This window comes from Hippoglossus hippoglossus, chromosome 24 (genome assembly GCF_009819705.1).
Source record: "Hippoglossus hippoglossus isolate fHipHip1 chromosome 24, fHipHip1.pri, whole genome shotgun sequence".
Taxonomy (NCBI): Eukaryota; Metazoa; Chordata; class Actinopteri; order Pleuronectiformes; family Pleuronectidae; genus Hippoglossus; species Hippoglossus hippoglossus.
In genome coordinates this window covers 5,347,279-5,367,565 of record NC_047174.1, presented here as the reverse complement: position 1 = coordinate 5,367,565, position 20,287 = coordinate 5,347,279, and the positions used below count along the sequence as shown (strand labels likewise).

Below are 20,287 nucleotides of genomic sequence, written 5' to 3'. Positions count from 1 at the left end.
GGACCCCTTTTCCAATTTTTATCTCTTAAATTTGTATCTGCTCTGTCTTTTCTTGTATGATTATATGATTTACTTCTCTTGATTGAAGAACCACACAGAAATCAGCCTTTTTCACGGTAAACTTGTGGTAATTTTATCATTTCAATCAATTCTTCTTTTTGTGAAACCTCATTGTTATCTTCAGTGGAAAATACCTATTAGGTGCTTTTTCTTTTTCTTTTCCTGATCTCGTGTGACGACGACTGTAGAAGACAAATCACTAGCAATACAATAAAAATGCTCAAAAAGATGAAATCCCTTTTCCCATTAAGTTCCACTCTGCTCAGCTTGTTTGCAGTGCGCTAATGGGCTCACAGGCTTACGGGGAGCTGTGGTTCGGTGTGAGCAGTGCAGGCGGTGTATATGTCAGCAGATGGCATGAGGCACAGACGGTAGGAGGTGCTGGGTCGCTGGGGGAATGAGGAAAAGTCAGTGAATCTAAATTTTCTATCTGAAAACCTCCATGTGGACGCTGACAAGCACATGTACAGCAGTAGCAGTAATCATTTGTATTGTCAGCGCATGTTCCATGTCCGCGTCTGTGGTGAGAGGTCGTCAACTAACTAAGAAGGTCGGGGGTTCAATCCCCATCTCCATTCCTTAGGGGGATGGATGCTGAGATACTGTAACGCAAATCGCTCCTGGCAGTGTGTGAGTGATGCATGAGAGAGAAAGATGCTTAGATGCACTCAATGTGTGTGAATGGGTGAATAACGGTGCAAATATAAAAAACACGTGCAAATGATCTCTTCAATTTGACGACACACGCGCTGCAAAAAGTCACAACACGTGCAAAATCAGAAACGTGCTGCAAATTGAGAAAACGACACCGGAAATGTTTCCAGCAAATTTGTGCTGTAAAGTTTTTTGAGTGGTCGTCAAGACTAGAAAACTTCTGACCTAAATCCCGCCTCTGAAACATAAAGATACAAGGTGATCGTCCACCATCGCATTTCCTCAGGAGATGAACACTGGTGATAGGAGCTGAAAGTAACTCATGATGCTTCGTGTCGCACAGAATATAAAATGAGGGGGTGAACACTTTCTCAGCTGTGCATTAAGGTGTTTTGTTCACACTTGCACCGCATCGATATTCCTATAGGCTATAATTTGCTGCTATGTAGCTTTGAACGTGCATGTCTGTCCTTTTTGCAAAAAAAGGAAGTTTGCAGTAAACGTTCCCTCATCCCTATTTTTTTATGATTAAAACCACAAAAGGGGAATTCTGACAGTGGTGGCGAAAGCAAAATGAACTCTGCACTAGTACAGAAGTGTTGGAGCTTCAGAACGTTATGGGCGTTCCATTCTCTCCCATTAATCTCCCAATATTCCATGGCTGTGAAGGCCTATTTATAGACCAGGGGATGATTAAGTGGTGAAGCCCTGTGCCACAAAGGGAACCAAGCTCATTTTCTTTCCTCGTCCTCTCTCTTCTTTACTCGTGCTCTACCTACATCCTCTTTTTCATTCCCTCCCTCTGTGTCTTAATTTTCTCTCTCGCCATCTCCTCGCTCCTAGCTCTCCGTACTCCACTTTTTCACGTACATTATGTTATACTTCATACCCAACCTTCTCTTGCAGATTTGTCAGTGGAATTACAGCCTCGGGGGGGGGGGGAGGAGGATAAGTCCCTAAATGCCTCTATTTTCCCCCTATCAAGAGTTTGACTGAAGGGTTTATGGACGTGCTAATTGTTCTGGGAGACGGCCTCAGTAAGGGAGGATGAGGGGCGTCCATTCACTGTGAATAACGGAGGAAAACACGTGCAAAGATGCAACTTGCACTTGGTTTTGCAAAGCGTCCTTGAGTGGAAGTAGAGCACGGCACAGCGGAAAAGGTTAAGCTAATTTTCACATGTACAGACGTGATTAATGGAGGACGAGGATGAGGATGAGGATGAAGAGGAGAGGATGAGGATGAAGAGGAGAGGACTGACCGCGCTCATGCCGAAGAACCAGCCTCATTTCATCACCTGCTGACGTACAGAGAGCATAAATGAGATCAAACTCCTTTTTATGTTTCCTCGCTGATGCTCTATCTGCCGCTCCACATCCACAGTTTCCCCCCCCGAGTTTGACGCTGTGAGGCTCTGGTAGCAACGTTTTCCTGCAGGGTGGATTTTCTACTGGGCTTTCTATAGATACTGAGCAAGTGTTTGCCCATTGGAAACTCCCCTAAAGGATTTATACAAGAAGCAGAAACAACAGAAAGTAGAATGAGACCACATGTTGGTCGGAGAAGCAGAGAAGTGTCTGCGGGTATTTGTCGAGTGGCATGTTCAGATTCCATATTGAGACTTAATGTAGTAGTTTATCTCTTATATGATCAATTCTGAGCAAAAGAGACCATCAAGCAAATGAACAAAAAAGAAAAGCAAAATAGTACAGTCATTTTCTGTAAAATAACTTTTTACAGTGTAATTTTTTGGGAATTGAACACATCTCACGTGTCCTTAAATCCACCACAGCTCCGTGCACCCATGGAACCGGGGGTTTGCATTTAAAGACACATTCGTCACACGTTTTGCATTTCTCCTTATCTCGTCCAGTATATTTTGGTCCCACTGCGGTTTCTTGGCAACCCATGAAAACACCGGAGCTGCAGCTGATCAGAGTCCATGAACCTCCAGTTATTTTAAATAAATCCCTAAATTTGACTCTGCTCATGTGTCAAATGCCGGTTTAATCTAAAAGACACATTTATCACATTCATCGTGGTTCTGATTAATGCTGAATTGCATGTAAATGAGTCGCTCAGCCTCCTACACGACACTGTCTGGGCATTGAAACACCAACTTTAAATCCCCCGTACCAAAGCAATAGGAGCCTGAAAAGCTATTAGACCATGACCCCTCAGAGATAAACGAGACAAAGGCGTTATGGCTGTACCTCTGCGGAAGGTGAGAACAAAACCGGGCTATTTTCACTTTGAAAAGCCATATTAGTCGTGCCAGCTTTTGCCTGCCAGCAACTCCTGCGTGATAGCTGTCTGGGACATTTTATTTTCCGGTCACAGTAGCTGAACCCTCGATTGAAAACACAGAATGCTGAGAGGGTGTTATCCCTGTTTGGAGTTTCTGATCCTGGACGTCTGAGGCAGTTGATCCCCAGATCTCTGTGGAAACACAGTGGGTTGCGTTGCTGAGATGGAGGCCTGGAAGTGTCAGGGATGTTTGGCTGCTCTAACCCCTCGGTGAGAAGAGAAAAACAGCAGGAGTGTAACTGCATGTAAAGCAGGTTGTCTAATGGAAAAGTTGAGGCATTCCAACCAAATGGTGTCGGTCTTTGTGAACTGAAGAACTTCAAGTCCTGACTTTTCTTGCTGTCACTTCCTAAGTGACATGATACAGCATTTAACCGTATGGGGGATTTCTCTGTCTCCTCTTTGTTAGGTATGAAGAGAAATAGGCTCAGGCATAAAAACATATTTGAGGACAGGAATTTTTTTTTGCAATCTTGAACTTTGAGAATAAAGTCAAAGTAAATCATGATTTTCTTTTTTTCGTTTGAATATCGAGAATCAACTTGAAACATTTCAAGCGCAAACTTTTAAGAACATATCAAACTAGTAATGTACGAATATGACTGCTTCTACAAATTTGCCGAGTGAAGATGAATTGGTGAAATTGGAAATAAAAACAGTTCAAACACAAACTCAATGTGGTGATCAGTGTTCGGTCTTTGTGCCAAGGACTGCGTCTGTTCAGGAGAAGAAACCACAGAAGTTTGGAACGTTGAACTGGCAGTCGTGCAACATTTCACATTTATTTTCAACATTTTGACTTTTTTCCCAACATTTTGAGTTTATTTTCAACTTTATTCTCAACGGTTCCACTTTATTCTGTAGATTTTGACTTTAATTACAAAATACAAAAAACTCTCAATCTGATTTAGTTTGATTTCTAAAGCAAAATATCTTCCTCTCCTCCATTTCTCTTTTGCTTGACCCTAATACTCCTCTGTCCTTCTGTCAGCGGTTTGAAAAACGGCAAGAATTAGATCAAGCACTAATGAGGAGCGATCCATTAACACCGCCCTGAATTCACAAATCACCAATGTGTCTCCGCTTCCACGTCTTCCTCCGACAGGCCGTCCCTTCACTCCAAAGATGGAGACGTTCTTTTGCTGAGAGCCAAGTTTTATTGGAGGCTTTTTTCCTCCTGAAACAGTTTGTGAAGCCATGTGAGTTCAGCTTTCATTCTCCAGTCTCTTTCCCTGCAGGCGAGTTCCTGACACAGACTATTCCGATGGGGAAAGTCACTTTTAGCAAGCAGTGCCAAGATCTGTGTTTGAGGGCCAGAGTATGTAGGCAGGCTGATGCTTCTGTCCACATTCTGTACTCCTCTCTTTCAAACTTTCTCTCAGTCTCTCTCATGCACACACACACTCACACACACACACACACATCCATGCACACACAGGGGGGCTGTTTCTTCATCATTCACGCTGAGTACTGCCCTGTAACGACGTCCTTATCCTGCAAACCAGACTCCGCTGGGTGCTCTTTAATAACAACTCCAGCCGTCCACCGTCCAATCAGCCCGGCTCGTATGTATACGTGCACGTGCGTGTGTGTTTGTGTGAGTTAGTGAATATAAATGATTTGATCTGAAACCACGGAGCACAAAAAACATCATTTATTCTTCTGACAAGAACAAAGAATATATATAGCTCATACAAAATGAATAAAAGGAAAAAAATATATCAATTTATTTATGCTTACTTGTTTTGTTGCATTTAAGGGCTTATTATTAGAGAACCTCCGCATCTCACTGTGTATTTCTCTCATAAATAATACCATTGATGCTGACAACCATAAATAAAATCCACAGAAATCAAATAAAGATGTTTAATTAATGACTGCTCGGAGCAGAGTGAGTATGTGGATGGACAGAAGCAGCTCATATATAGAGAAGTTGGAAGTCCCTCTCTGTATTTAACACTGAGAATATATAGGGAATTCCTTTGCTGTAGTATTCAAAACACGGTGCATGTTATTATAATGGTCCTCATTTGTACACGTTGGATGCGCAGCTTTTATTTTGAACTTTTGTACGAATGCTTATGGCCCCTCCAGGACTAGGAAGCATTATGCTTTACTGCCTTGTTCACTCTTGTCTGAAATTGTGATGCTATCTTTAACCAAATCTAATTAAAAATAATGGATCCAGAGAGTGAAAGAGATTTAATTTAAGATACATCGTGTGAGTTAAGTCTGAGCAGGAGCCAATTTAAAGGTTGCACAGGTGTCGGACTTCTTTTGCCTGATCAGACCTTTTCTCGAGCTACGTGGGGCCTGAGAGGAATGTGCTTGATCGACGTCGCTGGAAGTTTGAGGAGTTCATCCATTCCAGCTTAGCTCCGAAGACAGAATAAGCAAAAACCATCGTGGGTGTACAGTTGTTCTTCGATGTTCACTTGGCACAGATTTAATCCACTCCTGGTTGGTCTGTTTGAAGGGGATGACCGGGTATCTAGAGTTGAGGAAGTGGGTCACTCATTGATCACGGCATTTTAAACTTTGACAGCTTCCAGCTCTGCATGTGACCTGATCACTCGTCCATTACTGCAATGATATTAATGATGTTTTGTTAAGGTACATTTTGAAAAGCTACAGGGGTTCAGCCAAAGTGCTTTACAATCGTAACAAAGGAAAAACAATACACCAACAGATAAAACAGAATATAAAAATGCATCGGTAGAATCAAATTCAATGTTATACAGATCAAAGGTGTACGAGAAACTCGGCTGATAAAAATGCAGTAAAAGACACAAAAGATTAAAATAACAAAGGGACAGCATCATGAGACAAACCGAGGCTGAATCCATAGCAAGGTTTTTAAAAAGGGAGGACTTTAAATTAGAGTTTAAATTATTGATAATGCAGCAGTACCTAATGTGGAACAAGAGGCTCTTCCATCGTTTGGAGGCTGCAACAGAGAAAACTCATTTTAGTGTTGAAACGAGATTTGGGGACTAAAAAGGAATGTGAGGACGACCCGAGTGACCCAGGGGCCGAATATGGATCCAGGAGATCAGTGATAGATAAATGACAACAGATCTGGTAGAGGTTACCACACTCAACCATCACGCCACTGACTTACGTACCTTGTCATTTTTCAGAAAGTATCGCCACGGCAGAGAGAAGTTAGATGTCACATCTCAAAGTCAGGGTGCAGCAGCAGAAGTAAGCCTGCCTGACTGCAGTTGCTGGAGGTGGGGGTAGGGGGTAGCGGGGGGGCATCCGTCAGCACTAACGGGAAGTGACAGTGTGCAGAGAGGTCCTAATTACTGTCTCACTTGACTAATTGTCATCTCTGAAGAATGCAGTCCCACTTAGATCTGAGGGATCTCATTGACAGCGCCGCTCAAGTCACACGGGCCGCTGCTGACTTCAGCACGCTTCTGTTTAAAGGGATCGCAGAAGCACGACCTCGAGCGAGGAACGTAAATACGCTGAACGCCAAAAAAACTGCAAACGATCGCAGGCTGGAGTGAGGCGAGCGTTTGGCACCGTGCGCTCGCAGGGATGATGGCTGGGATACAGTAGCAGGGTAGAAGGACCAGGTCCGTACTGTACGTTTTGCATGTGTGAGCGCTGAAGGACAAAGTGTGTGTGTGTGTGTGTGTGTGTGTGTGTGTGTGTGTGTGTGTGTGTGTGTGTGTGTGTGTGTGTGTGTGTGTGTGTGTGTGTGTGTGTGTGTGTGATTTTTGTAGAGGCCCTTCTTCTTCTTGCCAAAGTGTTAAGACACCCTCAGCTACAGTCATCCTCACATAATAGGCAGATGAAGTGAGACCATTGTGGGCTTTCGGGACCCGACCATGTTAGAATAAACTCGAGTCGCTGGGAATAATGCGGTGGAGATGAGGCTTTAGTACAGGGCAAGTGAAGTGAATGAATGTCTTCTTTTTCAGGGTCTTACCATTCAAAGTGCATCAGCTTCTCGTTTCCATGGTTTCCTTCCCTGTGCCAATGCTATCTTTCCACCAGTCCGCCTGTGCAAGAGAGCGAGGGAGGGAGGGAGCAGAGAGAGAGAGAGAGAGAGGAAGAGAGAGAGAGGATGACAGAAGGCTTTTAGCGGTGGTTATCTCTCCTTTGCATAAAGTCCCCTTTGCATTACCCAGTGCATGAATAGCATCTGAATAAACACACCAGCCAGCTCGTATTGAAGCCTCCCCGGGTTACAAGTGAGTGGGTGTGTATAAACTCATCTAATTCTGGGTCTTCTTCAAAAAAAACAACAACAATGAAAAACATGGTTTGATCATGGATTTAAAAAAAAGAGTACATCATCCAAATGACACAGGGGCATTGTGCCATTAGTCACAACAAGCTAATGGAGCAGGAGTCATCACCCACTCTTTTCTAACTGGTTTACATGAAAGTGAAAAGTTTGTTATTCCATGACTTTTGAATGGTGAAGGTATCCATCCGTTATCTACACTGCTGATGCTTTGAGGGTCAAAGGGGGGAATAGGTCACTTATTAGGATATTTACACACAGAAAAATTTAACTTGGCATATGACGGATGTATTTGCTCAAACTTTCAATGCTCGGACACAGACTCAAGAAGGAGAAAGAATATTCAGTCACCTGACACAGTCAAAGAATATTATTTAGACTTCTATCAGTAAGTCAGGTGAGAATCATTTGTGCCTTAAAGGTCCAGTGTGTAGGATTTAGAAACATCCAGTGGTGAAGTTTCATGTTGCAGCTAAATCCCCCTCCGCTCACCCTCCACTTCCAAACAGGAAATAGAACCTGTGGCCTTGAGTTGTCATAAAAACTCAAAAGGTGTTTAGTTTGTCCAGTTTGGGCTACTGTAAAAAACATGGTGGCCTCCATAGAGAGGACCTGCTCCTGATGTGAATATAAAGTATTTAAATATAACATTTTGTACAATTTAGATGAAACACACTAATGAAAACATCACTAGGAATATTTTATATTCAATGTCTGCCAGTAGATTCCTTTCACACTGGACCTTTAATTCCAGATGACATTTTTGAGTCTAAACAACCTGATGGCTTCTCACACTTAGTGCAATGCCACAGTATGGGGCCAGAGGGCGCTGTGACTTCAAGAGGGGGGAGCGAGTCAGTGGATGTGTCTTCTCCCCGAGCTCAATAAGCATTCCTTTCATGCTGTGTGAGGCTCTGCTGATACGGAAACCCTGGATTCCTCCATCATTATGCTAATGGTCCAGATGGTCGCATGACGAGTGCCGCTCTCCTTGGTTTTTCTCACACGCGCATGCACAGTTGCTGGTGTGCAGACCCACGCAAACTGACACACGGTCCAAAGTCAACGTTCACACCACCCTGCTCGATCCCGTGTAACTGCAAGTCGTGTCTCCCTTTAACGCATCTAAACGCCCCCTTCACGATATTAAAAGTATTGCCTTTTTTATTCATGGGGGGGGATTGGACAGATCCGATAACGTACTGTATAATGGAGCAGCACTCTAACAAAAGATATGTGACAATAATGTATATAGTTTATATGACAAGGTGATACGATTGAAATTTAAATATCCTTTACTAACTATTGCAGTACTTTTACACCACACACACACACTCACACACACACAGGCCATCCATTCACACTGGAGTCACACAGTGATAGTGTTCATCCAAGCCTTTGGGACGCTGGTGGCGCCGATCAAAGGGCCCCTTTCACATCCCCGTTGGGATTAAATAGCCCGGCACCTATAGCTCCAGCTGACGCACGGGCCCATGAAGAGCTCCTCACTGGAGGCGGACTCTGATAAGGTGCATGTAGTGTTAAATCAATAGCATGTGGGCCCACACAAGAGCTGCAGATATCCATCTCCTCTGTGCCACGCGCCGTATAGAGGATATACCCCCGTTTGAACCGGCTAATCATATATGAACGCGACAATCTGGACTGATAGGCTGTGGCACGTCTCCCCCTGTGAAATTTGGAGCAGTGGAGCCTTTGTGTGTATATGACACCCACCCACACACACGCACACACCTTCACATCATCGGGGGACGGCTCTCACTCGAGAATAGACTGTTGCTGGAAGGCTTTCAAGTCTAAAGTGGAGTTATTTGCATAGGTTAAATATTCGTGCCTTTCAGCAGCTACGTGTCGATATAGCCTAACGGATTTGCTGTTCTGCCAATTTTAATTCCTTTCATCCCACTCCTCCCACATTTCTGGATTGATGGTGTAAATTGTTGAAAGGTGGTGGCTTGAAATCTCACAAAAGAGTCTCAGGGGGAGAAGTTATCAATGGCAATAAAACCAGAAAGTGGACCTACATATCTTACTTGGGTGTACGGGAGAACAATGATATCCTGCAGGCGTGAGATTACATCACTTGTGTGGTTGCCAAATGTGCCGTGGGTACAGAGTTGTGTTCTTTTGTGTCCAATACAGGAAATGCCTGTACAAACGGCCAATGAGCGGAAACCTCCGATTGGTTTAAATCTTGGTACAAAAGTTTGAACTCTGAGGCAGAGGATCCAGCTGAAATCTGATTGGCCCCTGAAGTGCCCCTGAACTGTCAGTAGTCTTTTTAGAAAAATAAATAAACAAGTCACTTACGAACAAAACTAAATATATATAAAAAGGATTTAAGAATGTTTATTTTCTAAGCTTTTTTGAAAATACGCAATGTACTTAAACAGGGAACAATTTTCCCCATATATTCAGTATTATGTGGTTTTACTCAAAGTTATAGAGTTAAGGAATGACTTAAATGTGCACCTTACGGAACCAGGACGTGTGCACGGATGTAGAACATATAGTTGAGCCCTTTGTGTAAATTGGTGCCTTTTATTGCCCCTGATTTAGAAAAATCCTAGATCCGCCACTGGTCTCTGTCCATGGTCCTGAAAAGAGAATATTTTTAAAAAACAGCGTTCGATGGAGTTTGAAGTTTCCCTTTATCACATTAGATGATCCCATTTGACGAGATGGTCATAATCGATCAGTAAACAAATAACTTTACATCGGTTACAGCAGATTGCTTTGGTTTCGTGAATGTTGCTAACATGTGTGTGAGCTTGGTGCCACTTGAGTTATGGAAGAAACTGATACAACAAAAAAAAAAGCAGCCTAAAAATATGATATGAAATAAAGTTTTTCCCTCACCTTACCCATTTTTTCTCCCCCTTCTCTACCTTTCTCTCAACCCATCCATCCATCCCTCTCTTCATTCCCCACCTCATCCTCTCTTTCTATCCATACCCCCCACCCCCCCATCTCTCCCTCTCTGGTGCGCGTTCACAACACTAACCTTGGCTCGACGTCAGAGCCTGTGCAGCAGTGCAGTATAATGGGAGCGCAAGCAACCCAGAGCGCCTCATAGGGGGCTGCATATCGCTGCTGTATCCTCTGCTCGGCGCTCTCCGGCTCCTCACCAAGCCTCTCCAGCTCATCTCCCACAGCCCATGCTTTGGGGCTCTCTCTCTCAGCCCCCTCCCCACTGGACCCGTACCCTTCGACATGGATGTCCCGCCGTCCCTCGACCCGGAGGATTGTTGTTTCTTGGCGCAGTGAAGGAGGAGAAGGAGACGGTGGAAGGGATCATGCCGGGACTGCTAATGGATTTAGGGAGAGCGCAAGTGACCATGCCGTGATCTTGCGCATCCAGGGCCGCCGTCACCCTGCCTTGCCCAGCGACCGGAGAAGAATTACGGGGGAATCGAACCCGCGCACCGGGGGGGTTTAAACCACTGTGCATTCTTTTTTTTTTCCACAACAACATGAAGATTACCTCCCATCATCTGATGATAACCAGTCTCGTTTTCAGGTCCAACCTCAGGCTGATCCCGCTTCTGCTGCTGCTGCTTCTTGGATACACTCGCGGGATGCCACACGTTTTGAGATTCGGTAAGATTTTTGGTTTATGACACGATATCAGCTGTAGCGATGTGTGATCACGCGGTGCCTGCATGTATGGAAATCCACGGTGTAACGACATCGATGCTCTGTTTTCGTCCCGTTCGTATCCCTCGTCTTGCAATTGACGGTAGAGTTTGCAAAACCTGCACGCAACAAATAATATTTCTGGATCTTTATTATCTCATAATGTCTCGTGGCACTGTCCCGTGTGCCTTTCTGCAACACGCATGACACCGTGAAGGGGGAATGGGGTTTTCCACAAACCTTCAAACCGGTGTTACAGTAAACTTTGGAAAGAAAATCAACTGTGGCTATGACCAGAAGGTGCCTCTCGCAACGCAACAGCTCGGGGGATACGCAGCGGATGAAACTCGACCCAAACATCCAGGATCCTCACGGACTCTTGTATCTTCCACTGCCTCATTTAAACTGCTGACACCCCGACACGTCCCCTGCAGTAAATGTTTACATGCAGACATTACGGATCGATAACTCTGATCTGTCACATGGGCCAATCGATAGACCAGACAGCACCACTTTTTGTTATCCTTAATCCCAATGAACCGCTAGAAGTGGTTTATTTAGATGTGTCTGTTTGTTTTATTGGCTTTGATTTAAAGGACAGTTCCAGTGGTGATTGGCTGAGTCACAAATGTCCCCACATAACTGTTAAGTGCAGATAATCATCACTCTCACTGATCTGGTGAAAGTTGATTAGCCACTTCTCTTCAAGAACTACAGAGCACCTATCGGCAGAAGAAATGTATAATTAGCCTAATGTTGATTATTACAGTATAGTTCTTCAACAGCTGCTCCTCCAGTGGCTTTGTTGCTGATTCATAGCAGTAACACCGCAATTAACACCATTTCTTTCTGTTCCATAAAAAACCCACTAAATCGCGGCCTCTGGTGGTTTCAACTGTTGCTTAATTCGATCCGTCTCAGGATGGCTGCATTTTGTCGCATGTGCAGGGAACATCACGGAGTGACAGGGGAGCCCCTCCTGACAGCGGATGTCATCAAGTGTTGACAACACATCCTTACAATCCCCAGCTCCCCCGAGGGCCCTGTTTAAGAGTCAGGCTGCGTCCGCGAGAGCCGCCGCTATGGCAACGGGATGTGCTTTTCCTCCCGCTGCATCCTCGGCCCGACGAGCGATTTCCCGTCTCACACGTTGTCTGACAGACGCCGGGCGTCAGTAAAGTAATCCTGGGGGGGACGGCGACGTCCCAGCGTAATAGTATTTGACACCAAAGTTTCCAAGCCGGCAAATGGGCTAATGACTGAAATCCTGGGAGAGAAAAGGGAACAGTAATATTTGAGGTATACGCGCCTATTCTGACAGGGAGAGATGTGAAGTGGACAGGAACACGGGATGTATATTTCATTATATCATTATGTTGACAACACATCCTTTTAATCCTAATATATATGTGTGTGTGTATATGTGAGTATGTATGTGTGTATATATGTAAATATATGTGTGGGTGATACTGTATATATGTATGTAATATATATGTATGTAATATGTGTGTGTGTGTGTTCTTTATACCTTACAGAGTGAGGGCATTTTGTCTGGTTTTTCAATGGACTGTTTGAGGGTTAATACTTGCTCATTGGTTTAGGGTTAGAAATAGGTTTAGGTTAGGGTTAGGCATTTAGTTTGGATGGTCAACGTCAATGTAAGGGTCTATAGGGAATGTATAATGCCAATGAGTGTCCTCGTAGATAGAAGTACAAGAGAGTGTGTGAGTGTGAGAATATGGATAGACATAATGCGAGATATGAGGTGATTCAGGTCACTGAAATCTTTTTGCTCTGAGGCAAAGCTCAGGTTTGATTATTTCATATTTTTTTCAGTCTGTGCGAATATTTGACGTATACGCAGCGATTCTCTGACAGGAAACATGTGGAGCGGATGCTTGACTGACAAGGAACAAGGAATAAATGTAATCATTTGTATCTTGTGTGTTTGTGTGGGCGTTGCGCGACGTAAGCAATATGTTGCCTGACATGTTGAATCTGGAGGGGATCTCTATAGACGGGACCACGCGAGATAAGAGGTGATTCAGTTGACGGAAATCTTTTGCTCTGAGGCAGAGCTCATGTTTGATTATTATTATTTGATTATTGTTGTGTCGGTGCCAGTGAAATGACCCTCGTGAAAAAGATCTGATCTCCGTCCCAGTTTCTGAACCAGCCCCGATCCGCCTGTTCAGGACCACGGACAGGGACCAACTCCCTGTCAGCCTATGTTGCTTAAAAAAGCTCCAGTTTTTTTTTTTTGTGTGTGCCTTCCCTTGACAGTCAAACATCCTCTTCACATCTACCCGCTGTAAGATTGCTCCATTTCTTCGTTGTCTTTTGAAAAGATGATATACTTATCTTGTCTCGGTTTGCTTGTAAAGGGGCTGAGCGGAGAAAGACAGATGAAGATACAGTTTTGTGTGGGCGATTTTTATCAAGAAAGTAAGATGTATGTCAGTGCATGTGCTTCGGGGGAGACGGGGGAGATGCCGAGTTGCGTTGAGAAACATCGGGGCCCGCCGGTCCGTTTCCCGTGCTTTCCCCCGTCCTGCAGCATGTGCCTTATCAGCAGATAGATCCCAGCTGCTCCTGCAAGAGGCTGGCCATATGAGGAGGTCAGCTCCCCCGTTGGGCTGTCTGCTCCCTCCCTGCCCAGGTTCCATTCTGCGCAGACAGGCAGTTCACATTGTACTACCACTGTTCTCCTGTCAGAACGAGACCTTTACACGCACACACCAGAGCATAGTCGGCCCTTTGTATTCACAGCACCGGTCTCACCGCGCGGAGCGACAAGTGTCAGAGAGTGAGGGGGGGAAAAAAAAAACAACAAGAAGTGTACAGGCCACCAGCTGCAGGCAAATACGCTGAGCTAATTCCCAGACAGAATTGGATTATTGTGTTCAGGCTTCCTCATTTATAAATCATACAGGTAATTCATTTAGTTAGATGCTGAAATGGACCCGGTGCAGCCCTTACAAGGTGTAATAAAATCTGCTTCAGCGAGACTGCTCTTTTTCTAACTAGATCACACCTACATTTCGAGAACTGAATGAGACTTTGTGGCTAAGGATCTCAGAGAACAGGAACAAAGTGGGGGAGGTTTATTTGGAGTTGCAGTTTTGGTTTTCTCGTAGGCTGAAGGAAAAAGCTGTAAAATGTCCACTTTACTCAAGAAATGAAATCTAACACCTTAAATTCCCGGCAGTGACTCTGCAAGCTGAACGATGTTTGGCGTCCATAATTTTGTATTTTACGAAGCCATTATTGTGAAAGTTCAACCTTCTCGATTGCTTGTTAGGATTCAGCGAGGTGAAAATTCAGGGCTGCGCTAAAGATGAATTATGGTGTGACAACAAATTAACGGAGCTCATTTGAGCTTAATTCCAGGGAAACGGAGCCATATTTACATGATCTTTTTTAGCCTTCCCCACAACAAATGCTCAGTAAGCAGTGACTCATCATATCTGCCATTTCATTAGAGTTGATTGAGTTTTATTTACAGACATGTCTTATTCATTAAATGTCAATTACACGGCGACAAAATCAAAGGCAACAAATGTCAACAGTGGAAATGAGATGGTTAGATAGTGTTGTATTTTTAATGTCCATAGTAGGTCTGCGGCATGTTGTGGCTGAGTGGTAACGTTATCACCACCATCTACAGACAACATTGGCAGATGCAGTGTGCCCCCCCCCCCCCGGCTGTCGACTGCTGCTGAAAGCATTGTGGACTCAGAGATGTTTGTTTATTTCCCGCTCATGTTTATGTTTTCCCAGCTCAGCCATGCCAGGGAATATTTATGACCAAAACACAACATTGTCTTTTCATTTTGGAAAAGAAATCAAGTCTTTTCTTTTTTTGTGTGTTTCAGTCCATTGGCAAAAGACACAATCCCCGCTGGTGCGAGCTAAGTTTATCTGCGTACTTCCACAACGCCCTGTCCTCTGTTGTGTTCCCTAATATTTAGGACTCTTTTCATCCCCCGTAAACTACTGCGGCAAAATTACAAGCTATAAGAACAAGCAGGAGTATAGAGGGAGCAAATTCAAGGGGAGTTTGTAGTTAATTGACTTTATTTTGCTTTTCCTTTCCTCCAGCCTGAATTATCAGCGTGCCGGAGTTTAGTTTGGGTTCGTGGGAATTATGGATATCACCCCGTGCCCTGGCCCTCTGCCAGCGTGTGCACGGCAAACACACTTAAATAGGCACAAAGCCGCTTAAAATATTCATGTGTCACTTGGCCTTGCCATAGCTTATATGAAACTATCTCTTCTCTGCTGGCAAATGATTTCCATGGTTTAAAAATACCCGCTGTGGGTTTCAAGAACAAAGAGGAGATCTGTCGTACATTAGCATGCGGCACCACACATGGGCTGGAAGCAGGGAAATATCGAGATGGATTTCTAAAAACATGTTTACAGTCCTGAGTCTTTGAAGGTCTTGCTGTCATGCCTCAGTTACAAAAGGCTCAATGGTGATTAATTCAGGTTGCAGATTTCCTGGCATTTTGAAAATGGAAAATATCTGTGAGGTATGAAATTAGTTTTCTTGCAGTGGTTAGAATCAAGTCTCTTTTTTTCTTTTCTTTTTTTCAGATTTACCAGCTACATTGGAAAAAGATTATTTACATTCAAGGTGGCTTTAGATGATTGACTTTGTTTGCAGGGGAACCGGTTCCAACACAACGTGCCTCCTCTAACAAATTGTTTTTTTATTCGGAGTCCTGTTCGTCTGCTGCTTCGTGGACAGCTTGATTTCTACACAGGCTTTCATTATTCACAGCCTATCACTTCTTGTCATTGTCACTCTGGGAGTTCCCTGCATATCAGAGGGGTCATAGGTTATATGTGCGATTGTTTTTTGAAAATGTCCCCTGAGGAGAACCCTGCAGCGTGTCTGCCCTGGTCGTCTGGCTCGAGGCTGACTGACGGTCAGAGCTGAAACTCCTCACAAGGAATCATTCCCCTCTTTTGCATCTTTTAACCAGAGCCGTCCTTCTCACAAGCCCACCAAAGGGGGGGGGGGGGAGAAAGTCACAGAGAGGTGTAAGAAAAACAAGAGTGTTTGTCGGAGGGAGGGAGGGAGTAAAGTGCGAGCGAGAAGAAAAACAGTGAGTGTTGAGGCCTGCAGATACGGAGTAAAGATAGATTAGTTTGCCTCAGAGCAGTCCACTCTCAGCCCACTCTCACTTGTGCTCTTTTATTACTGTTTTGTGATGGCTTCTCTGAAAAGAGGCAGGAAGGACAGTCGAGTGCGCTGTGGAAATGCAGTGGGAGGCCAGGAGTCACGCACCGCAGCTCAGAATAAATGTCAGCAATGTAGCATTAGCAAGTTGAAAATTTGCCCGAGACTACAGATTTTCACGAAGTACCTTTTTAAAAAGGGAATTTAAACTGCTTTTTAAAAAAAAGAAACATTATGGCACAAATATCCCTGCAGGGTCCTCAGGGGGGGAAGAAATCCAAATATGTATTTTCATTAGCCTCCAATGAAATGATCCATTATGTCTCATTACGTGTTTGGCTGTCTCCACTTCCACTGGAGCGTAAGATGGCGGGAATCAATAAAAATCAATATGTTTGCATAGCGATAGACGAGACGACAGAAACTGGCAGCGCAGCAATGAACCACTGCCAAGTCCCACATGCCCCTTTCACTGTGTATCCATCACAGGTTACCATCTGTGACAACGCAAACATGGACGCTGAGCAAAAAAACACAAATATGTACTTTAAGGTGGAAACTTGGAGTTGATTATATTAATGTGTTGCCTTGAATTGATGACGACTTTAAGCTGCGACAAGCTGCAGGGACTTCTCTCTGGATCTGATGCCGACATTAGTTCTCGTCTCGACATCCGAGTTCCGTCCAAACTCAGCTGCACTCGCTCCTTTACTCTCAGTTTGATTCGTAACGGTCTGCGCTTCAAGCGATTTTGAGAAATTCCTCTCGCTGCAGTGTCGCGCCTTTCTCTGCGATATGAGATCTTTAACTTTGCAGGAGCTCACCTGTGGTAATTAATTATTAAGTGATCGCTCAGAGGCAAACAAACAGTTTTTTTTTTCAGTGGCTTCTTGTGGAAGCCGGTGATGATGCCGTTCGGGAGCTGGAGTAAATGTTTCATGTGTTTGCTTGAGGGCTCATCGATTGTCTTTTGCTGCTAAAGGGGCTCAGATGTAAATACGCATTTTTGATTTCATCCACATGAATTCAAGCCTGTGTCCCGATGTGTCCTGCAAACAGAGACACTCGAGTGCGGCTGCCAGGCACACAGACCAAGTAAGCATTCTGGAAGGCACATAAACCGTAAATGAAAGCATTGACGTCCAAACTACATGGGATTCAGAAGTCAATCGATTACAGAAAGCCCTCCGGCTGTGTTGGGTATGATGTGAGGCGCCGATCAGGTTAGGATGCGGCGATTCGCCTTCATCCACAGCCAGCGGAATAAAGCAGCGAGAGGGAGGAGGAGGGGAGCGACTGGCTGAAAGAGAGAATTCTCGGCCCCCATTGACAGCAGCACAGCCCTTTGGATGTGAGAACGCTTCTCCGTCTGAATCAAGGACACACGGGGAAATGGGCTCTGGGGGAGGACGTATTGAGGCAGGCTTACTTAAAATCATGTTCTTTGAATCAGCATGACACTCTATTATCCACGATCCACCAGGGCTATGCAAAACATCCCCCTGTGATGGGAAATTTCATTTTTCTCTCCTATTCTCTTGAAGTGGTTTTGTGGCGTTCTTTAATCATCCATCCATTCTTTTGGTGTTCGAAGGTATTTGCCAGAGGAAAGTGAAAGAGGAGACACGCAGGAAAGAAACCAGCGGATTTGTGTCTGATTTAGTGACTTTAGTGTTAAAAGAACGCAGAAGATGAGACATTAAAAAGATCCGACTTCATTTTTGGAAACGTTTTGACAAAGATTAATGGCTGACGCGTGTGTGTTCCACTGTTGGTCACTCACAGTCAAAACTAGAATAACACTCAGGAGAGCGCAGACCTCTGCCAAGGCCCAGCGGTCCTCTTCAATTCAATCAAGCTGCACCAAAGTTCACACAATCATTTTCATCAAGATCCATGAATTATTCTTTGATTGCACCAAAATTGAAAAGGTTCTTCCTTGGCTCCCGCTGCACCCCCTCCACTAAATTGAATGGAAATCGGTTGAGTACTGTTTGCGTTATCTTGCCAACACACAAACAGACAAAACAACAACCTCCTCCATAACAAACGTCCCCCTTCTTTGGTTGACTCAACAATTGGCCCCTGACACACGCACACACACACACACACACACACACACACACACGGTGGACTGGAGCAGACTCGGATTGATTTCCCAGCACGCTCTGTTTTAAGTTTTCTGAGGAGGCATAATGAAGCCGGTCTCCTGCGTTTCCCTCGCACGCTGAACGGTGAGATATGCCCACGCCCGGCCAGCGCTCTCTGAACATGACAAAAGACTTTGAATTTCCTGCTCAACGGGGTGTGAATGAATGTGAGAAATGGTGAAATGAGCGGCAGACTGCAGATCAGGAGGATTAAGAGACGGACTTTTAATTTTCCGACTGTTCCGCCTCCTCTGTCTTTTTTTTTTTGCGCATTTATCCTCAATAGATATATTTTCTTGTGTGTTGTAAAGAAAGTGAGCGTTCGTGTTGGTGGAACTTCATTATTCAGTGATTTTTTTTATCATTGTGCTTCTGGCTATTTTCCTCTTTCATTTCTTCCGTCCTCTCTTCCCCCCCCCCCCCCCCCCCCCCCCCCCCGTGTGCGTGTTGCAGGAATAATTGACACACCTTTGCAGCACAGTGTAGCATATTGACTTGTACCTGTAGCTGTGATTATCCGCTAGCTTGTGTATGGCGGTGGCTAATGGGAGGCTGATGAACCCAAAGCAGGGGCTGACATTTTCCTGCCCTGCGGCGAGGGGGGGCGGGGGAGGATGCAGGTGTCTGTTCAGGTCTAATGGGCCATCCATTCAGACGTTTAATTGAGTGTCTTTTATCTGCCTCCTGTGACCTCTTTTATTCTCCATTTCTCACTCTTTCGTTTCCCCTCGCTCATCTCTTTTTTTTTTTGTCACGCCCCGCCCCTCCGCCGCCACCGCCTCCTCTTACCCCTGCCCCCCTCCCTCCCTCTCCAAACTCTCCCCATTTTTTTTTTTTGCACAAGCATCTGCCATCTGCGAAATTCCCACAGCTTACTCCATCTTCAGCCGCCGTGCCCGTCACCTGTTGTTATCCCCTCGAACACGTCCGGCAGGCTGTGAAGGAGGAAGTGTGACGGCGAGGTGCACGTCCAGCCTCAAATCAATGCAGAATCCAGAACATGGAATGTTCTGCCCGTTCTCTTTTCCCTTCCTCTCCCCCTGCTTCCTTGCCTTCGTCCTTCTCTGTCCTCTGCGTCGTCCTTGTCTCCCTTTGGCTCTCAGCTTGTCTCCAGTGCCGTCCCCTCCACTTTGTTCTCTCTCACTATCATCAAGCGCTTCTTCCTCTCGTCCGCTGCTCTCAGTGTCCTTGCACACAAAGGTACGATTCCTCGTTTGAGATGCACGTTCTTTCATCCCTCTGACTTGCTTGACAGTGTATCCCACACATAGGGGACGTGGTCGGGGTCTGCACGGTATCTGAAACCTGTCCTCATATTGCCTCCTTCAGTCTCCATATCCTTTAATGGCAGAAATGGCTTTGATACCACAGATACCACAGTATGATAACTCCTGTTTAAACCACCAACCCATGACTCTCCTAATGATTGCAGTTTAACATTAAAACATTATTGTTGCATTCACTCGATATATTTTACCACATCAAGTTTTTTAGCATTTTCAAGTTCAACCAGCCTCTGTGTCATTTCCTGTATCTTTAAATAATACTTTTCTTCTGTGCAAGGATCTCTTACCAAAGATCCTGTCAAACGTCCCCTTTTTATTCCTCCTCTCTATCGTCCCTGAAAACCCAGCTGTGAGCATTAAAGAGCCGCCTCCTGAATTAATTCTTGACCTTTGCTTCTGACAGCAGATAACATCTGCCCTTCTACAAGAAAGAAAGTCTAATTTTACAGCCATTTTGTCCAAAGTTACAATGGGGAGAGTGTAATACAGGGTCATTTTGATGAGCGCCAGAACAGTGAGAATTAGAATGAGAGCAGAGAAGCGAGTAAAGGGGATGATAGAGTCTCACATAATTTGCTGTGACCTAATTGCAACATTATAAATTGAACTTCTTTTTTAGCTCAATAGGCCGAGGTCGGCTGCAGTGAAATATATGTTGGATTCGTGCAAGAGAGTGGGTTTTTATTCACTTTCTCTTCAGATGGTGAAATGTAAATATTCAGAG

The 20,287-nt window shown here is 44.7% G+C and overlaps 1 protein-coding gene across 2 annotated transcripts in view; it reads left to right on the top strand.

The window, feature by feature from the left end:
- The first annotated feature begins 10,382 nt into the window (after positions 1–10,382).
- LOC117757982 (glutamate receptor ionotropic, kainate 2-like) overlaps positions 10,383–20,287 on the top strand; it is a 59,696-nt gene continuing 49,791 nt past the window's right edge. Inside the window, exon 1 of one of the 2 annotated variants that reach the window (XM_034579241.1) lies at positions 10,383–10,903. In XM_034579241.1, the coding sequence (XP_034435132.1) occupies positions 10,777–10,903 (127 nt within the window). In that variant the 5' untranslated portion in view covers positions 10,383–10,776. The remainder of the gene's footprint in view (positions 10,904–20,287) is intronic. The other variant, XM_034579242.1, reaches the window with a different exon arrangement.